The sequence below is a fragment of the Limulus polyphemus genome, unplaced genomic scaffold (genome assembly GCF_000517525.1).
Source record: "Limulus polyphemus unplaced genomic scaffold, Limulus_polyphemus-2.1.2 Scaffold4359, whole genome shotgun sequence".
Lineage (NCBI taxonomy): Eukaryota > Metazoa > Arthropoda > Merostomata > Xiphosura > Limulidae > Limulus > Limulus polyphemus.
Window position 1 is genome coordinate 65,405 of NW_013669969.1, and position 21,550 is coordinate 86,954.

At 34.7% G+C, this 21,550-nt stretch overlaps 1 protein-coding gene across 1 annotated transcript; it reads right to left on the reverse strand.

Annotated features, from left to right (window-relative positions):
* Positions 1–7,937: 7,937 nt before the first annotated feature.
* Positions 7,938–14,632, reverse strand: LOC111088755. The gene is made up of 4 exons (XM_022399659.1): positions 14,398–14,632; positions 12,332–12,766; positions 10,699–10,845; positions 7,938–9,347 (listed from the first exon to the last, which is right to left on the reverse strand). The coding sequence occupies exons 1-4, from the start codon at positions 14,573–14,575 to the stop codon at positions 8,968–8,970; spliced, it is 1,140 nt and encodes a 379-aa protein (XP_022255367.1). The 5' UTR covers positions 14,576–14,632; the 3' UTR covers positions 7,938–8,967.
* Between the last annotated feature and the right edge of the window lie 6,918 nt (positions 14,633–21,550).

Genomic DNA, 21,550 nt, shown 5'->3' on the forward strand with positions numbered 1-21,550 from the left:
GGAAGTACTTTCGAAACGTCGTCCTCTACATTTGTAGATTTCTACAACAGGCAGTTGCTGTCCATTAGAAACTTAGATTCATTATGAATACTCTGCCTAAACAACCTTTTAAAAGATATTCACGTGGCTTGTTATTTATGTTTCTGATTTAACTATTTTATATCTGCAAGTTAGATCAAAAACATTATGAGATAAATGAGGATAACCATGAAAATGTAAAGGTAGGAATAATAAAGAATATTTATTGACAACTGGTACTCACCAATCGCTATTGAGGTGTTCTGTTTCCTCACTTTTCTCTGGGCAATAATTTCATTAATGTGGTCCGTATGGTTCGTGAGAGGGCGTGTCACCTCATTCTCGATGGAAAGTACACTTAATACGTTTGGTCTTTCTTATCCCATGGTACTTCTCAGATAAGTTTTAGTTATTTTTGGTTTTGAAAATGAACGTTCTGAATTTGCGACAATAACTGGGATTGTTATAAATAGCATTAATATCGTACAAATGTCATGAAAACTAGTAAACAGCTCAGTATTTGCAAAAAGTAGCAAGTTCGCCATTTTCTTTACAGTTGAAAGTTTAACATTGTGACAATTATTAAATCATTATACTTCTTTCTAGATCACGCCATCTGATTCCCTAGCAAATGTTTGAGGTTGTAGAACACTAAACGTATCTACTACACCTCATTGAAGCCTTCAACCTTTCAAGAAGTTTCCAATTATGTCAAGACATCCTACCTCATCACTCTCTACAAGTCGCCTCGTCACACGACCACATTTGTTTATAGGTTTTCGGCTCAATCTCCATTTTGCACTAAGTTTTATAGATGATTGTTTGCATGATTCAGTTTCATTTCTAAATTATTTTAGCTCTGTGTACGCGCTTTTAATTATCATGTACGCTTTGGTGAGGTCTACATCTTTCGTTTGTAGCATTTTAGATACTGCATTTATCGAGCGAAGTATTTTCGATTGTATGAAAAGAAGAAGAACGAAATCAAATGTCTCCAGTACTTTTTTTTAAATGATTTTTCTTCGTCTGTTTCATCATTAGACTTACTTGTGAGAATCATTTTAGACAGAGATTTAAATATTCCATTGTATTTGTATCTTGCTGCAGGTATCGAGTCACGTGTTGGCGACAATCTTGTTGAACAGATTCTTTGTTTTGTTTATTTAAGAGCAAAATCAAATTGGGCTAGTTTCTGTGTCCACCGCGGGGAATCGAACAACTCCCATTTTTTAATGCTGTGTCCAAAATAAACCCAAATTTTCTCGCTGTCCCTTTAAAATGTAGAAATTTCAGGCATGTCGCGAACCGAGTCATTAAGAACCAGATTTAAGTTCTGGGAAGCACAATGTATAAATTGTGAGATTTCTCCTTTTTCAAAATATTGCCTTGAACTCCAGAATAAACTTCTCTCATAACTCAAGTCCTGTCGTAGCCTTGGCCTTGCCATTTCGATATATCCAGTCCCTTACTCTCGATACAGTCAATTTTTTTCTTTTTCTGGTCCAACAACTGATTGGTCTACAACTTCTTCAAACCGAGAAAAGTTCACTTGCTTTCCCACATGAATCTTTTCCAGTTTTAACGTAATGAAATACTCGACTCAACTAATCGAACTTCGCCACGTCTTCTGTTGTGTCCATTATTACCAGAAAACAAACGATGCCTTCTTAATATCGTTAAAAATTTCGAGTTTCACTTGTTGGGAGAGAAGGCCGATTTGTTCATTTTGAATGTCAGGGATTAAGTATCAAAACGAACCTTTAGGCTGATTGATTAATTGTTTTATAAGCGGATTACGTATTGCCCATAATTCAATAATAGAAAGTTTTCATTTTTACATCCCATTTGTCCTTCTTCTGCCCTAATCACCTCAACGCGATGTTACACATTGCAAGCGTGTCACATTTAAAATACAGTTTAGCTCTTAATATCAAACTGACTTTTTATCCAAGGTCTTGTTAGATTTCTACTGTTCATAAACGACCACAAGATTGGAACGTGCGAATTTTCATGACCTTCGATTCTGACTTTTAATTGCTTCCAGGCATTCACTTCCTTATTCCAAGCGCCATTTATTACTCGTTTGTTGCTATGGGTAGATAGTCAACAATACACGCAATCTTTTTTTTTGGGGGGGGGGGGGGGCACAACCTTTTCCTGGGAGGAACAACTTCAATTTTGGTTTTAGTAAAATAAATATATCCAGGAAAGCATCGTCCGCTAACTTCATTGCGATGAAGGTGTCAAGGTGATCTACATGAACAGACAACAAAAATAAATCGTTGTTCACTATCTATCGATGGCTTTCATCTAGAAAGTTACCTCTATCACTTGCAGTGACACATTCACAAGTGCACGTGTTGACTAACTTGACTTCGTCATTGTTAGTAGTTTCACAAACTGTGGCATCCGTAATATTTGTGTCAACATCATAATTAATACCAGCTTCAACTTGAATGCCTTCAGATACAGCTACAGACAACGACGAAGAATCTTTTTTTTTTTCCCTAAACCACAACAGCCTAACACTTCTCTCTCTCTGACGAAGAGCGCTAACAACTCTTCTTTAAATAAAAATATATATATATATAAACTGGGCTATTGTTCAACCTATTATTTAATTCTAACACTTCTTCGCGTGGACTAATGCAGCTATGGTTAATAATATCACCATCAGTAACCAAGATATTATCAGTACAAACCTGCTGCAAACGTAGGTTTTGGTTTGTTTGTAAAAAAAACTACTTATCTTTGGAATTTTATATTGTTTTTCAAGTTCTTCGATATCCTTTTCACGTTTTTTAGGCCCACTCAGATGTTTGTAAGAAGATTGCCCCAATTAACTGAAATACAATATTGTACATATTCTAAAGAACACTGACCGTTTACGACTTCACGTGAAGTGAAATGTAAAACTGACTTGAGTCTTGATATTACTGCAATATATCTACTATACTTTCAGTAATACCGAAGAACGTTCCTATCGGTTCATGCTAATTAACCCTATCTATAGGGGTGATTCAAAGTGCGCATGTCACGACTTTTGCAAAGTTAACGTTCAAAATTTAATTAAACTACTTTATTATCAATTTTCATCAATAAAACTTAGCATCAAAACTTAGTTTATAATTAAAATTTTAATAAAGGTATTAATTTTAACAGAAAATACCAAAGCAAGTTCACAAACTGCACTCGGTTCACTCGAAACTTATTCGCTCCAAAATGCGCTTTACTAATTTCTAACCACCCCCTATGTGATGTCCTGAGTTTAATGTAAATTACACATTTATAGTATAGATATTACTAAGGCAACATCTAATTTTATAGCGTCCAATCTATTTTCTTGGAGGAATCACAAGACAAAAACTGACATTCAATTGTCACATCCTTCTATCACGTTATCTTTCTGTCAATTAACTTCCTTTCTAACGTTTAATATTACATAATTTATAACCAATAGGAAGTCCATTATCACGTTATCTTTCTGTCAATTAGCTTCCTTTCTAACGTTTTATATTACATAATTTATAACCAATAGGAAGTCCATTATCACGTTAACTTTCTGTCGATTAGCCACTTTTCCTTTCTAACGTTTTATATTACATAATTTATAACCAATAGGAAGTCCATTATCACGTTATCTTTCTGTCAATTAACTTCCTTTCTAACGTTTTATGTTACATAATTTATAACCAATAGGAAGTCCATTATCACGTTATCTTTCTGTCAATTAGCTTCCTTTCTAACGTTTTATATTACATAATTTATAACCAATAGGAAGTCCATTATCACGTTATCTTTCTGTCAATTAACTTCCTTTCTAACGTTTTATGTTACATAATTTATAACCAATAGGAAGTCCAAATTTATCTAATGACGTATACTTCTTGATCATTTTAACGATATTTGGTTTTGGTTTTGTTATTAATTTCGTGCAAAGCTACACGAAGGCTATCTGCGCTAGCCGTCCATAATTTAGCAGTGATAGACTAGAGGGAAGGTAGCTAGTCAACAACACCTACCCTGAGCTCTTGGATACTCTTTTACCAACGAATAATGGGATTGACCATCACATTATCACGTCCCTACGACTGAAAGGAAGGACGAGCATGTTTGGTATGACGGGGATTCGAACCCGCGATTCGCAGATTAACTTTTTTTTCTTTTGACAAGTACCAAAAATGGAGACTGTGTACGACTTAGTTGATATTCTACTATAAATCTTGACATGGTTGTTTTTTGTTTTTTTATCAGTTGCTGCTTACATAGCATTGTGGGTAATTTCCAAGTAAACGAAACAGATTCAGTTTTAAGAAGATAGGTTTTGCGACTTCACAACTTTGCTAGTTGTTAGGCCTAACAATCCCGTCATAATATTGATGACGTAGTTTTCCTCCTCAATCAAGCTAGACTTTTTTGTTTGCAGACAAATCTCACAAGTTAAAAAAACAACTTTATTTTAATACAAATAATTTGTGCAGATAAACTAATTATTTCGAAATCAATCATGCTAGGGGGCTCGACTTGCAACTTGCGTGTTTGTAGGATCAAAATCCATCGCGAACATGCTCACCCTTTCAGCTATAGAGACGTTATAAAGTAATGGTCAATCCCAATATTCGTCAGCAAAGAGTAGTCCAAAAGTTGGCGGTGGGTTATGTTGTCTAGCTTCCTTTCGTCTAATCCGTCGCTTCAAACTTAGGCCAGCTAGCGCAGACAACTCTCGAGTAGCTGTATGTTAAAATCGTCGAAATATAATCGTGCCATTTCTGGACTTTTGTAAAGTTGCACATACAACACAGAGACTCAAACTGTCGTATCCACCGAATAGATATTAGAATATAATTTCTATTATCTTTAACTCTTGACTTAACATGTCAAAGAAGTACTTGGATATTGTGACGTGCTAATAGCTTGCAATAAATATGTATATCTAATTTAGTCTGCTAGATACAACGTACAAAAATGATGGAATTTGAATCATTTGTGTTCTAGGAGTCTTCTGGCTCTCACGGGAATCTGTGAGCCACTTAAAAATACTTGTTCAAAAGGGCGTAAATTAAGGGGTTGCACTTTCTTTTATATAGTAAATATCTGGAGTTTTTTTCTTTTGTAGTGGCTATTGCTACAGCCAGGTTGCCTATTACAACCAGATCTATCGATATTGACAAGCTAACAGCTCCACCTAAGAAAGAAACTTTACTCTTTTTTTCTTTTTTTTTTTTGCTCAAAGCTATTGAAATCATTACTGTTATCAACCGAATTACCCCCTCCTTTCCCCCAGTGCTGATAAGCCTTTGAACTTATGACGCTAAAAATCGGGTTTTTATGTCCGTGGTGAGCACAGTACAAATAGCCCATTGGAGTGCTTTGCGCTTAACAACAAACAAAGAAATAAATATAAAATGGTCTATTAAAAGATTAAAACTTTGTCCAGGTAAATATTTCAGACAAACTGTTCAATGTAAAAGGTACAATGTCTGTTGAAATACGTTTAAGAAATACAGTCTGGTTATTTTTAAATAACAATAATAAGTTATCACTGATAATATGTTGTTCCCACACATTGCAAATAATACGTATAGAGGCACTATAGTTACTCCAGATAAGTTAGTTTGTTCTTCAGCACAAAGTTATAAGTTGAGTTATATGTATTGTATCCACCACAGGTATCGAAACTTTTGGACATTGCCACAGCTGTTCCAGATGCTGGGCTCCAATTATTCCTATGTTTCTAAACTCTTACATCACATTAAAAATAGCACCTCCATATCTGTTATAGATCAAGATAAGGAAGCAGTCAAAAAGTGGTAAAATTATTGTTCTTGTTGAAGAGGCAAAACATACAGTAAGGAAAGGAGGACAATACGAAACAGAATTCTGTTGTTAAATATTAGTCTGCATTGTGGAATGGTAACTGTAGCACATATATTATTACTTTATATTTATGTTATTTCAACAGTTTTAATGATGTATTGCTCTCTACACCTATTTGGTTAAAGGTGATGATTTAAGGGCCATGGGGAAGATACAAAATTTAACACGAAGGGAATAGTATAGTTGCCTAAGACGTGTCAGAGTTAGCAGTTTACCCTGACAGTTGGGAGTTTGAATCTCACTAGTGACAAGCCAAGTGACCCTGGAGAACCCCCCCCCCCCCCAAAGGCCACCTCTTTACAGAAATTCAAGGCCAAAGTGGCGTGTTGCAGTATCCCAGACACCACACAACCATCAAGACCTATGTGGACCTATTTATCCTATGTTAACCGGACTGTGGACGTGTCTTGAAAGTCTCTCACTCTAGCAAGCAGTGAAGAATCAAAGAAAGGTTTTAAGCTGATTAAGACTTGCAAAATCTGTATTTGTTTCTTTCCTTTGCTGTCCATTTTCTGTATAACATTTCTAAAATTTGCAATTTACGAATACTTTTAAACTTATCCGTTGGATTTGATGACGGGGAACCCACTTTGAGACTAATAATGCTTGGAGACCTGATGATGACAAAACCTTGTCGAAACGTTGTACATTTGCTGTTATGATAAACTTATATTAAAAATTTTCTTCATTACCCATTCAAGCCGTCTCCAAGCATTATTATCTGTTGGATATCAGTGGATCTAAGTATCACAGAATGACTCTGTTGAGCTGAGGGCAGCTACTAAATGCCCTGTAGCATTTGTTGACATGTAAAGAGTAAAATCCACAGTTAATTTAAAAAATAAAAAAGAGGAACATGTCGTCTTTGTGATATCAATAGTCATTTATTACTGGAACTAGGGTTATTCTATAAAACCTTATTTAGAATATATACGTTTATTATCATAGATAAAAGAAGATTCTATCTTGAAAACATACAAGCATATACATGAATACATAAATGAATATACAATAGACATTTTCTTTTTAAATATAACCTAAGTAAGGTGATATTTAATGCGAATATAGAATGTGATTTAGTTCATTATTAAGGTATTAATAATGGTATTATTAATAATAATAATTAATAATAGTATTAATAATTTGATCCAGTGCAGGACCAAAATTATTTTACATAAAATTATATTTACAATTTCGCAACAAATATTTACATGATCATATAAGAGGTGAAAAGTATACTTAAATAACACATGAAAATTTATTAAAAAATTTACAACTTTGTACAAATATTCGGAAATTACTTTCAAGCGTTGATTTAGAAATAATTCCTTACAACTATTTGAGGATTTACAAGGGCCAAATATTATTTCTATTTACAGTAGCTATTTGGATTAAATCAGGTGATTATTTGAATTTACTTCACAGAAAACTAAACCATTACATTAGGCCTAAGAGCCAAAAATAGTTTCATATTGTGTGTAAACTCACATACAATTGTCTTGTGGTGTTTTTTTTATGTTACCAATTGATTACAGAAAAACAAACGATATACTCTATACAACTAATTCAGGACAGTAAATAATAAATCTTGTGCTTTATCTTTCTGAAGCCACTAGAACTGCTAAACAATATAGTACACTATCCAACAATTCAGGATAGTAAATTATATTGTTTAGCAGTTCTAGTGGCTTCAGAAAGATAAAGCACAAGATTTATTGCCTGAATTAGTTGGATAGTGTAACAGTAAACAATAAATCTTGTGCTTTATTGTTCTGAAACCACTAGAACTGCTTAGTGTTACGTCAGAAGACTTATGTCGCTAAAATCGGGTTTCGATATCCATGGTGAGCACAGCACAAGTAGCCCAATGTAAAGCTTTGTGCTTAACGACAAACAAATAAGAAAATATATTTCACTGTTTGTTTGTTTTTATACGCTATTCATAACAAGAAAATCGCTCTATTGTTACGTGTAAAACGACCCCCCAGAGAAAACTAGTGGTTAAATATAAATATAAAATGTCGAGTTCCGAAATTTTATTGTGGTTGAGAAAATGATGAATTAAAAATTCCAGTTAGCACTTCGAAATTTAATTGATGGGTGATATTTTCGTGGAATGGTCCCATCCACGTTGTCTGTGCAATGGTTTCAAAGACTGGTTTGGATATTTCTTTTGGATATTCCTGCAAAGCTACATAAGGGCTGTGTGTACGCTAGCCGTCCCTAATTTCCAACTGACAGACAGCAGCAACTGTCGCCAACTCTTAAGCTACTTTAATTGAATAGCAAACGTTAATTTTTACAATGTACCTATGGCTCCAAAGTATGGAGTACAGTTTTGCGTCAACGGGTCGAGAATCATAAATCGTCGGATTCACAATTTGGCCACGTGAAAAACTAGGCTATATCCAATCTCTAATAATAATAATAATAATAATAACATATTCAATGTTATTTTGTTCTATACATTGTCAGCCAAGGAAGTATGACCTAATACGTCTACTCACCACTTTACGTTGTCGCCATGGGAGTGTCGAATGGGTTATTCGTTTACAGTAATAAAAAATACGCTGTCCCTACAAAAAAAACAAAAAAACTTCGTCGTTCTTTTGTGATGAATGGTCACAACCCCTCTCGCTACACTCCGTCTCCCTGTGCAGTAAAGAGTTGGGGGCCTATCCCGTTTTGGGTTGGCCAATCATTTGTTGTGCATCTGTCGTGGGCAGGCACGAACCATGGACCTTCAGATTCACAATTCATCATGCTAATCGCTAGGCCACGCCAAGCCCAGGTTATTTTAATTTACACACACATAAATTCCGAATTTTTCTATAACTCACAAGGCCCTCTATGTAACATATATTTACTCTCGGACTCGGCACTGTAACGTATAGTATTATCGGTTGGTACAAAAATAATTATATCAATATAATTTATACTTTAGAGTATAGACATACAGATACATAACAGTAGTATACCATTGTTTAAATTAATGGTTTAGCTTGGGGGTTTCATTTTTATAATACGTACATATAATGTGTATAAGAACGGAATAAAATCTTATTTTGGCAGTTAAACCTGAATACTGTCATTGTTTATTTGTTGGGCATTGAGAGCAGTAAACAGTGGAGGTGGCGCTCTAATCGCGTCTTCGTACGCAGGTGGCAGTTCACGTTGTAAAGTTGTATCAGTGATAAAATCTTCTCTTGGATGTAGGGAATGACTGACAGACAAAGAAACTGTCGAGACACTTTCTTGAGCATTGTTGGATCCCATAAAGCGCCACCTTCTGGCAGGTTCTGGTTGAGACCTTCGACCCCGCAAACACGAAGTAATCAATTTATTTTGAATTCGGAAAAGGAGTACACATCCAAGGAAGAGGATGAATGTTAAGGTACCGAAGATTATGATGATAAAAACGTTTGATTTCGATTCGAGAGAAACTGGGAAATCTGTAAGAGCAAAAATAAAAACATTAATACTGTTGCGTCAGCGGTGGTCACGTGACTAGTATCACGCCACGTCCTTCTCGAACATTCTCGTCCCTTCCTTAAATCTAGGGATCCTTCTAGATATAGTGTAGTCTTGTTATATATAAGACCGGCCACGAAGCGACGGGAATAATGTGTAATTGAACTGAGTATTGTTGAGTCGAGCACGTGAGACGTTCGTTATGAATTATAGCGTTTTTTATAGCGCGACTGTTGAAATTAAGTGTTTCCAAAGTTATATTCAGAAAGAATAAACCAGTTTTATTTAAGAAAGGACTTGTATCGGTAAAAATTCGTCGGGAAGAATTTTTACGGAAAATTAACTAACGAACGGAGATGTAACAATACTAAAAAAAAGAATGTTAGATATACAAAAAAACAAACAACACTCAGGCTTTTTTTATATACCTCATTAAATCCTTTTGCTGAATAATTTAACTAAATGTATTCTTTTCCAGACACATTATACTTACAGAGCGTTATTCACAACCAATTTCCCAATAACGAAAATTTTAAGTTTCACGTTAAATTTCAAATACTTTTAACAGTTCCACATAAACGTTAAAAAATAAAAAATTCCGGTAGCATTTATTGCATGGCTGAATTCAAATTAATAAATTTTATGTTACAGATAAACATAGATTTTTTTATAACTAACGTTACAACATGTAAAAATAATACAGGAGAAACTAATTACACTATCTTTTCACACTGAAGTAATACAGGAGAAACTAATTACACATTTTTTCACACTGAAGTAATACAGGAGAAACTAATTACACTATTTTTTCACACTGAAGTAATACAGGAGAAACTAATTACACTATTTTTTCACACTGAAGTAATACAGGAGAAACTAATTACACTATTTTTTTCACACTGAAGTAATACAGGAGAAACTAATTACACATTTTTTCACACTGAAGTAATACAGGAGAAACTAATTACACTATCTTTTCACACTGAAGTAATTACGAAAGACATCATGTAATGCTACTAATTTAAAGCTGCTGACCAGTGAAAGAGCAAGCATTCGGCAGCACTCGCCGCCCACACGACCACCTCTAACAGATAGCAGCAGAATTAACGGGAACCGTCATGCAGACTCTGACTGGGTGGACCTAAGTGCCGAGTGGGCGGGGCTAAGGCCACCCTTAACTTTGCCATTGGTTATAATGTTAAATACAGCTTAAAGTGCGGAATATGTTCAGCAGTATATCGCGGCTCAAACCTTGGACCTTTCGATCCATAGAATAGCCATGTTTGGCGATGTTTAGATCTAAACATTAAAAAGATCTATAAGTTACCTTACCATTGATGTCACATGACGCAAGAGAAGACTGTGATTCGTCACTATAGTCCCCACAGTTGTTGTAGCTGTCACACAATAAAACGTCCGAAATACAAAAAGAATTGAAACAGTGAAATCTTTGTTTGCCTTTACACACTCCATTGGTTGCTAGGAAAAGAAACCAAAACCACATGTACTTCTTTCATAAATCTAGCAATTTCCAGAAAAGAATAAAAAAAAAATAGAGACAAGTCTCGAAAATTGTTTAGTAATATTGACTTTCTTTTAAGGATTAAAATATTCAAAATAGATAGAAATAAGGCACTTAAGCATATCGATCTTAGTGAATAAATTAATGAAGGGGGTGTAGTGCTGCCGGAACGTTCCGGTATTTGAAATCCAGAAATGTAAATTAGATTCTGAATAAAAGTTCTTTAATCTGATCGTGACGTCACACGCATGACAGAAGTTTTGTCAGAGCTTTAGCACTACATCATTGTCTGCAAAGAGAAAGAAAAAATTCTCAAAACGCTATAATCTGGCCATATAATTTCACCGCGGGGATCGAACCCCTCATTTTTGCATTGTGATTCCGTAGACTTTTCCTACGTCTTCTTTGGGCTCCATTTGAGTCCAGGTAACGACTCCACGTTGCGCTGGTCGATTTGACCGTCAAGTATTTTTATAATCGTCCTTAAAATTGTTTTGTTCAAGTGCCTAACGCAAATTGAGGATTAGTTCATAGCTGTTACCCAAAGTAACTCGAAATTTTCAGTTAGTTTTTGGTTGTTGTTGTTGTTGTTCTGGATAGTACATAAAGCTAAACAAGAACTACATAGACTATAAACTAGAGGGAAGGCAGCCAGTCAACAGCACCCACCACCAATTGTTGGGTTGCTCTAATCGAATAGTGAGGTACGACACGATTACTCTTGCGATACATTCATGGCCTTACAGTGCGGAGTGCAGTTGCAGCATTGGGACGCGAACCAGGGACCCTCGGATCCACATATATATTTGCCTTTGAACGACAATGTTGCTAAGAAGCCGTGATATCAGCAACGGTATAGTACATCTTGTGGTATCATATTCTCACGAAATAAGCACGAATCTGTGATCTGGAATTTAATTTATTCAATTTAATTTGATTGATAGACAAAGAATGCCTAATGAAACGTTCAAGAAGTTAGACACGAAATGTGTATCTTGCCTTTCCTGTGATTAGATTTTCCAGTCGCGTAAGTGTCATTAAAGACAACCGAGGCAGCCGCCTGTATTAACGTCATTTAGCACCACAGTCCAACACTACCAAGATAAGAGAGCATGCGCACCCTTGTTTGACGTCACTCGGATGTAACAAGGCTATCACCATGTCTCGTCCTATGAAGTGATTAGACACGGGTTGTACGTCTTCTTCGACAAGATATTCCTGGATTCATAATTTTTCGGGAGGAAAGTGCCTAAAGCAACATAACTTAATTTTTTAAGTTTGATAAGCAGAATATGCGATAAAATGGAAGTCAGCCTTATCAACGTTCATGTAAACATTTTATAATAAGAATGTTCATATTTCCTACAAAGAGTGTAAACGCAAAGAACAACGGAATCTATCTTGATAAAAACATAGAAATGGAAATATATATACTTATCTTACTCAGGTTAAAAACTGTAAAAGTCATTTGGAAACCAGTGAAGGAAAAGCTATAATCAATGGGGTCACTGTAGAATTGTATGGTTATAACATTGCTCTTTGAAAAAGTGCGAAATACAAATTCTTCAGGAGACGAAGAGTTTCCACAAATCCGGTTACTGTTGAAGTTATTTGACTTCGAGCTTTCGTTAGCAATGATCCTAATAAAATTCCTACATACATGCGATATTCCGTTGCTTGTGTAGCTTTTGATGTTAATACTACGAAAAGCCACTTGAATTTGATATAGAGGCTTTGTCAATATTGTTACGTTACAGACGAATCCGGGTTTTACGTTTTTCCACTTGCTTAGGCTTAGAATACCGGTAGAATCATAACCGTCAGTTGACGCTTGTATAATAAATGATTTATCTGAAGTACATAGTTCATCCATGTAATCTGAAAGAAATAAAAAACATAAGCTAAGAAAAAACAACGAAATCTATACATTACAGTTTCTTATAACAACTTTATTGCGATACAGGCTGTCTCCCGGACGACAGAACAATTAGATCCAACAATAATATTCGCTAAATTCAAGGTATTGTTAAACTTAAAGGGAAGGACTTTGGTATATTGTTGTACATCATGATTAAAAAACAACAATGCCTTAAACATGAAACTCCTTTTTCTTTGTTATTTTTCTATAAATGCAAGCAAATAACATCAACATTTAAAGCTTTTTTCTTCTTTTTTTTTAGACTTTCCTTTTTTATCTTAGTGTCCTAACGTCTAAGATACAATGCGACTATTTAGAAGGCAGTTCTTATGTCAATTCTATGTTTTTAATTTTTGAAAGAAAAATTAAAATGAAGTTTCGTTCTTGACTATCACAGATTGCGTAAGGGTCAAGATTGTACAGGTTGTTTGTTTATTTGGATAAAAGGTAATAAAAAATAAATTAACACGTCTAAATGTAATCTTTTTACACCATTATTTTGTGCAACGTTTCAGGCACATGCCCTTCGTCAGGCAGTAAATACTGTATTATAATGTAATTAACCCAAGAAGGAACAACATTCCTTGTTTGTTTGCTGTCAAGCGTAAAGCTACACAATAGGCTATCTATTCTCTGCCCACCCCGGTTTTTTGCGTATAAAGTACAGGTTGAAAGAAATAATGTACTCGACTTAAGGGTATATGTCACGAAATAACTGACTGTTTCTGTTTTTAGAAGGATATTACAAATATCATGAAACTTAAGCCATGTTGCGAATACGAAAATCTGTGCATGAACAGATATAAAATACATCAAAGACACTTCGACGTTCTAAAATAGAGTTTCAACCATATCAACAAGCTGCAGAATGTCGAAAGAAGTTGGTATGAGAAACAGTAGTGTAATTGTCGCTATAGCCAAAATAGTTTGTTTGTTTGTTTTTGAATTTCGCGAAAAGCTACACGAGGGTTATCTGCGCTTGCCATCCCTAATTTAGCAGTGAAAGACTAGAGGGAAGGTAGCTAGTCATCACCACAACTCTTGGGCTACTCTATTACCAACGAAAAGTGGAATTGACCGTCACATTTTAACATCCCCACGGCTGAAAGGGCGAGCATGTTTGGTAGGACGGGAATTCGAATCCGCGACCCGCAGATTGCGAGTCGAGCGCCCCCTAACCACCTGGTCATGCCGGGCATAATCACCAAAGAATATGATAACTTTTAAGTTACGATCAGCATTAAGACTTATTTTTTCCATATTTAAGGATATTTATAAGAATTGCTAACTTGTTATTTTATACAAAACAATTTATATAGAATACACGCATAGACATATATATATATATATATATATATGCATAACATATACACACTTAATCATATTTCAAAGCTAGTAAAGTATATTTACTCTTTACGAAAGATCTGAGCCTAAAACATCCAACAAAATCGTCCATTTTCCTTTTAATAATAAATAACAGAACTGCGTAATTAAATGAAAAATATGTTAAATTAAAAGATATTACTACAGATTCAGAAGAAAATATCTTTTTCAAAGTTATAACAAAAGTCCGCACGTCTTTCTTACTTACATTTCAATGGGTGTTTTGAATTGGCAAGGCGGTGGTTAGAGTACACGGATTGGAAGCCATTTTGTCCTGGTCCTACAGGTACATTAGGCTCACGAGAAAAGGCTTGAGGCATTTCCCAGATTACCCAGATAACAAAAATAATTTTCCACATCGCCTTGAAATCATACAAAATTTCCATAATCGTTTAAACTGTATATTCATATATGTAGGTAAATATATAGAGCTACCGATATATCGCCTCTGAAATACATCACGCCAGGTAACTAGGAGAAATACATCACGTCAGTCATATCTGTTCTTATCTCTTCTTGATAAACAGTTGCTAAGCAACATACTTATTCGAGAGTGTCCCATTGAATAGACAATATAATGTTCACACATAATTTGTGAACAAAAGTTATTAAACATATATTTTCTAAATAGAAAACCTGTATTGGGTTTCCAAACTAGAAAATACTGGCGAGTTCAAGAATAAAATATGAAGAAAAACCCTTTAGTTCTGCAAGTACTTTCTAGAAAGTTTTGTACAATTAACGTGTAGACCTAAAGTGGTTTTCTTATAGCGGTGATGATAAAAAAATATATTTATTAGGCCTAACAAAAACGATGCAACTATCTTTGAGTGCAAATATTTTGATCACATTTATCTCAAATAGTTCATTATGAAATTCAAATGATAACTGTGTTTAAAATAGCATTTTAGACATATATTTTGTGTACTACACAAGTCATTTCCCAAGACGTCTTTAATTCATTACTAAAATAATCAGATGAACCGGATCTGCGGTAGGCAAAGTCTTTTGGAAACATCTGCATTCACACGTCGCTTTAGTCATTGTAATTATTTCACCGATTTCCTTTGTGGATTTACCATCTTTTTGCAGTAAGCTGTGTAAATATTTACGTAAAAATCCCCTGGTGAGACAGCGTTCAGCTTACAGATTTACAACGCTAAGATCTGACGTTCGATTCCCCGCTGTGGACATAGCAGATAGCCCAATGTGGCTTTGTTTTCAAATAATCAGACCTAAGTAAGAATAGTTTAAAATTCCAAAACAGTTTTGTCTTTTAGAGTTTGAAAATTAGTAAAATTTGTTCCGGCAACAGCACTAAACTGATTATTTAAGATTAAAAATAACAATATTAAGCCTATCGAGAAGTTTTGCTCATGAATCATACGACACATATTATGAATTTGCATTTCTCGTCTCTCAATAAGCATAGATTTCATTGCCACAGTTCTGATTTATATATGTTTATGGATAACAATTAGCTCATTATGTTTCAATAGAGTTTGAATGGCAAACGAATTGATAATTCTGTTAAGTAACGTTAAGTATTACGTTTAACATTAATATCAAAGGGAAAAAAAACTAGATTTATTTTAAAAAACATCAATACATTAACTCTTTTTGTTTATGTTGTAAAGAACGTTTGCAAAATATATAATATAGCTAAAATATATTTAAAAAATTTTAAATGGATGTAAATGCCCCCCCCCCGTGGCACAGAGGTATGTCTGCGGAGTTACAACGCTAGAATCCGGGTTTCGATATCCGTGGTGGGCAGAGCACAGATAGCCCATTGTGTGGCTTTGTGCTTAATTACAAAGAAACAAACAAATGAGTGGAAATATTGTAAATACTTTCGCTGCGCCATCTCTTGGCTGAAATAGTAACTGCTAACAGTTTCTGTGGTAAGTGAAAAACTTTTTTAAATAATAGAAGTAACTACTAACTTACAAATTAATTTGTTATATTAAACTAATAAACTATTTCGTCTGTATTAAAGATGAGCAGTGTTTAAAATGTTTTTTAGATCCCACGGTAAACATATATTTAGATAGGTTTTCAAGAATACGCATTATTGATGGTACTAACTTGTTCTCTTGAATATTCAGCAGAAAAGCTGCTTAATTAAACACTAAGATTAAATTTGAAGCTCCAATACGCATTCCGTTCACTACTTGCCACTGAGCTGAACCGGTTTCGGGGAATTCAACCCCCAACCACTAACCCTGGACAAGAGCAAATTGTAACAGTTTCTAATGTCATTTCATTCCTGCCATTTAAAAGAACTGTCAGGCCATCAGAGGGTTACGCCCTCTCTTCACCCAAACAGTGGCGTAGGAAGCGGGGGTTCGGGCCCCACACTTTTCAATATGTCACACTAAATATACATCACAATTAGGAAAATTACACCCAGGAAAAGCAGAATAATACGTCAAATGTAATTCAGAACCCAAGAACTTCCAAAGTCCTGAAGCGAGCCATGGACCTCGGCCGTAATTGGTGCGTCTATGACACACATTCCCTCGCTTCATTTGGTCAAATAAACTTTTCCCCATCACTTTTAGTTTGCCTCATAGGTCTCTGCCAAGTGAATTTCTGAATAGGTGTGTGGGTTAAGAGATGAATTGCAGACATTCTGATGTGATTGATAGATAATATCACATGTAGAAAATAACAGTTGTAGGATGCAATATCCGTGGGGGTAACGTAGTCGGTTTAAATATAATCACTGTGTTAGTAAAGTAAAATAACCATTGGTGGAAGATCATATAGAGGATCAGTTAAGAAGAGACATCAAGTACATCGTTAGAAGGGGATCCAGTTGTGGAAATGATTCCGCGGAGGGTGAACCTTTTTTATTGGGTTCTTACGACATCGTGTATGAAACTAGAAACAAATGTTTGATGAAATAGAATAAAACAAATTTAGATTCGTATAGTGGTGTTGTGGATATCTATGGCGTTTGAAATTTGTCTCTTCTCACCACAATGAAACACTTTTTTATATAGGATTTGAATAAGATGTAACATTAGTGTTATTAATTTATTTTAACTGAGTTATTCAATACACCACTTGTCACTGATTTACCCATAAAGAATGGAATTCCTCGAAACCGTTATAGGTCAGTTGATAAGTAGTGAATCGAATAATAGATTGGACTTCTTATTTATTTTCAAAATTTGAATATTATCTACTTATAGAACCACGCGAGAGAGAGGTATCTTAGCAACCTTCAGTAATAATTATCTTGGAACGTCAGGTTTCTCACGTATGATTATAAATTTCTTGTTAATACTATAAATCAAAAGTTGAGAGAGTAATAAATAAAGTGTCATCACGTCTTTTGCACTTTTTTTTTAATTTATTTTTAATCAAAATCTGTTCATTTTTTAAAAATTATTTTAGGGTTATGTCTCTTTCTTACATCTTTGAAACCTCCTAGAGACTTGTTTGAGAACTAAACTCTTTTTCTTTATTAGACTTTCACTGAAAAATAAGTCTTTGTTAAAAAGAATTATTTCCTTAAAAGTAAACAAACTCGTATTTTGTCTGGTATAAAGTTACCACACCAAGGCATACTTTGGATGCAAAATAGTAATAAAAGAAACATGGATAAATGGTTTGTTTTTGTTTGTGATTTTGTGTGTGTGTGTTTTGGAAAAGGGGGAAAGTACTTGTGACGAAGCCTCAGTGTATCTAGTGATGTATTATTATGGAAAGTAGCAAGTAATTTTGTTTGACGCTGCCCCTACATACGAGGTCACGCCTGTACGATCGTGAAGGTGGTGTGATTAAGGCCTGTTTATGTGGGAGGTTTGGGTCAGCCGCTCGATATGACATCTACATCCGGTCCGAACTTCCTGGGGGTTCGCCAAGCTTGAGTTTCAACCCCAGAACTCCCACCTTTAGTTATGAAAACAAAACTAAAGTCACGAAACATCAGTTACACTTTTATATATATATATATTCAATCTTTATTGTGATCCGATACCAAAATCTGTCCTCGGGGAGAAAAAACAAAGATAAAAATTCAACTAACAATACACAGTTTTAACGTATTTCATAAAAATTCTATTTTCGATTAAAAAATAAATAAAAAAGAAAAACACGGAGAAACTTGTACTAATATTTTGTCATGAAGGAAACAGAGAGAAGAAATAAGTGAAACCTAAATTATTATTGCTTACAATCGTATATATATGCTTCTTTGTTTCAGAACTTTACCGTTGTTTTGCGGCAACGGGACGCTAACCACTGGGTACATCAACCACTGAGAAACCGAATGTATCTATTTTTTTTAAGGGTAAAAAGAATTAGGATGGGAGAGAAGTGAAACTTTTCCCAATAAAAATTTCTGCTCTAACGTTAAATATATAAGAAAAATATAGAAATTACACGAACGAAGTTATTAGGATGTTTTGTAACAAATAAAATAAGAAAGTTAATACGTTTTCTTACCACTCGGTGGATAATCATATTTTTAATTTTGGCAACTGAAAACACTTTTCAGTGTGCTGCGATTTTTATTGGAAAATATTGAGACTTAGCGGGACGGTCAATCCCACTATTCGTTGGTAAAAGAGTAGCCGAAGAGTTGGCGGTGGGTGGTGATGACTAGCTGTCTTCCCTCTAGTCTTACACTGCTAAATTAGGGACGGCTAGCGCAGATAGCCCTCGTGTAGCTTTGCGCGAAATTAAAAAAACAAAAACAAATCATACAAATAAGTTACAGAATTTCGGAATTCTTAGGTTTCGGTTTTCATTGCAAATAGTTTATAGAATTTCTCAACTACGCCTATAAGCTTGTAAAAATTACAAAATTTATTAATTCCTGTTTTTTCGCCCCCCAGTGGCACAGCGGTATGTCTGCGGACTTACAACGCTAGAATCCGGGTTTCGATAGCCTATTGTGTAGCTTTGTGCTTAATTACAAACACACACAAAAAAAACATTCCTGTTTTCTTTTGCTAGAATCGTTGAGTTTGTGTTTTAGACGTAAAAGGTGGAATTTTCTCTTCTTGTAACTAAACAGGATAATGCATTCTGAAAATACGTGATTTGTTACAACTTAAGTTCAGAAAAAAATGCAGTCTAGTGTCTAATGTTTATGTTCATTATCACGCAATTGTAAATTCGTGGAATTAAACCTGTTTGCACAAATTTAGTTATTTTTCACTGAGAGGAAAATATTACAATTGTTTGTTTTTAGAAATTTTGCACAAAGTTATACTAAAGGCCTTCTACGAATAACCGTCCCTAATTTTGAAGCTTGTCAGTACTCCCCCTCCCCCGCCAATTCTTGACTGTGTTATTTCTGACTAAATAGTGGGATTTGACAGTCAGTCTTATATCACGTAAAAGGTCACAAAGCGAGGAGCGCGTTTTTTCGACAAAGGTTGCGAACCACATCTCTTGGATTCACAGCCAGAGCACTCCAATCACTAGGCCACGCCTAGCCCCAGCAAGAAGCATTAATGAAATTGAACTTCAAATTATAGTTTTTACATTGTAGCTTCAGCGGCAAAGGAATGAACATTTGGAATTTTTATTTCTGTGTTATTTTTTTTATATAAAACCTGGATACCAATGCTTTATGTAAGATAAAAAATGTCTTAACAAAATCACCCCAACTTCTATGTTTAAATAATTTTGAAACCAAAGTATGTCATGAAGACACACTAATCGTAGATCGATGACGTATATAAAAATGTGTTATGTTACATCAACTGTCTGTATGAAGCTTACGCGAAATTTTTGCTAACTTTGCTATGCTTACTTATTAGTTCCATAATTTCCCTACAGATGGAGATTTTTGTTTTATTGGCCATTAAATGTTTTAGAATAGCACTAAACATTCACGACTCGTGATTTATATATATATAAACTAAATTTTGTCATATACATACGCACTCTAAATATTAAAAGAAAGGCAGAAATATCCCAAAGACCGGAACTATTTCGTTGTTTAAACGTGATTTTTCTGGATAATAAAACACGAATAAAAGAAAAAAACGCAATTTTCTTTTCACCTCGCGGAATATCACGAACGAACAGGAATAAAGAAAAGACAGGGATGCGTTTATGGAATCAAAATATTAATTAGACTAGCAGTCACAATTAATTGTCACAGGTTTGTTGTTCTCTTCGACTCATCGTCGATCACTAACCGTTATGCCTCGTTGGCTAGACATAGACAAGTCTGAACAGGTTCTGATTTTGTTGTTCCATCCGAACAAATGAATCTTTCTTGTTATTTCCGTTTCACACTGAGTTCGTGGTCGTTTGCAGGCAGGCCTTTGGGTGGGAGCAAGAACAACAACAACAAAAAAAATTAGTTTGTGATAATGATAAATTGCTTTTTATGAGACGAAACCAGTGTTTGTTTCTCGTGCAATTTCACTCCAGTTAGGCTTAATAATCGCCATTAGGGAAACTACTGTGGCGCTTTACATGAGCGAATTAGAAGTTTTTTTATTATTATTATGTTTTCATTTTAACATCGAGGGTTCAAAAAGTGCTGCTATGACGTCACTTGTACATTTAATGTATTGTGGGGAAGGGAGGCAACATTTTTTTTTTGCCTAGTTTTACAATCGAAGTTGTTAGTGGTATGGAATGTTAAATGGATCGTATTATTTTCTGATGACTTGTTATTACGATAAAGTCGACCGTGTAGCTTGTTTCGTGTAGTTAAGTAGGCTAGTTTGTTGGTGGAGCAAATACTGATGTAACGTTCAAAGGAACTTTCTGGACTTTCACGCGAGTAACCTTGTTTCTTCATTCCAGAGGTCTTCCTGTCTAAAATGGTTGGTTATTTGTGAAGTGTTTTTTACGTTTTTGTTTCTTTTATTTGTTACACTGATCAATCTGGTAAAGCAATGAAAATCCCAAATGTAAAACTATTTCTCAGGAAGGTGGGGTAGGGACAACGAAAAAGAAAGTAGCCCGAATTCAGATTTTCCAACAAGGATATCTTATTTCAGTTATCAAATCTTATTAAATTGGGATCACGTACCTCTGAAACATCTTAATGGAAATAAAAAAAATTCAATAAACAAATACACAAAATCTCTAGAAAAAAATTGAAAATTCACTAGATGGCAGTGTACGGGTTGGATCTTTCTGTGAAAATGGAACGAGATGGACACTACACCGACCTCTTGTCTGCCTCCTACCTCATAAGTTCTTTCCAGAAATTTCCTGAAGCTGGCAGTAGAATAGCAGCCAAAAAGTAGGATATATAATAGGTCATCAAGAAATTAATGTCGCTTTTTTTTTGGATGCAAAAACCCGAACAACATATATATCAAAGTAAAACATTTATTAAATGAAATAGTCTCCATTCTTATCGATGATGCTTT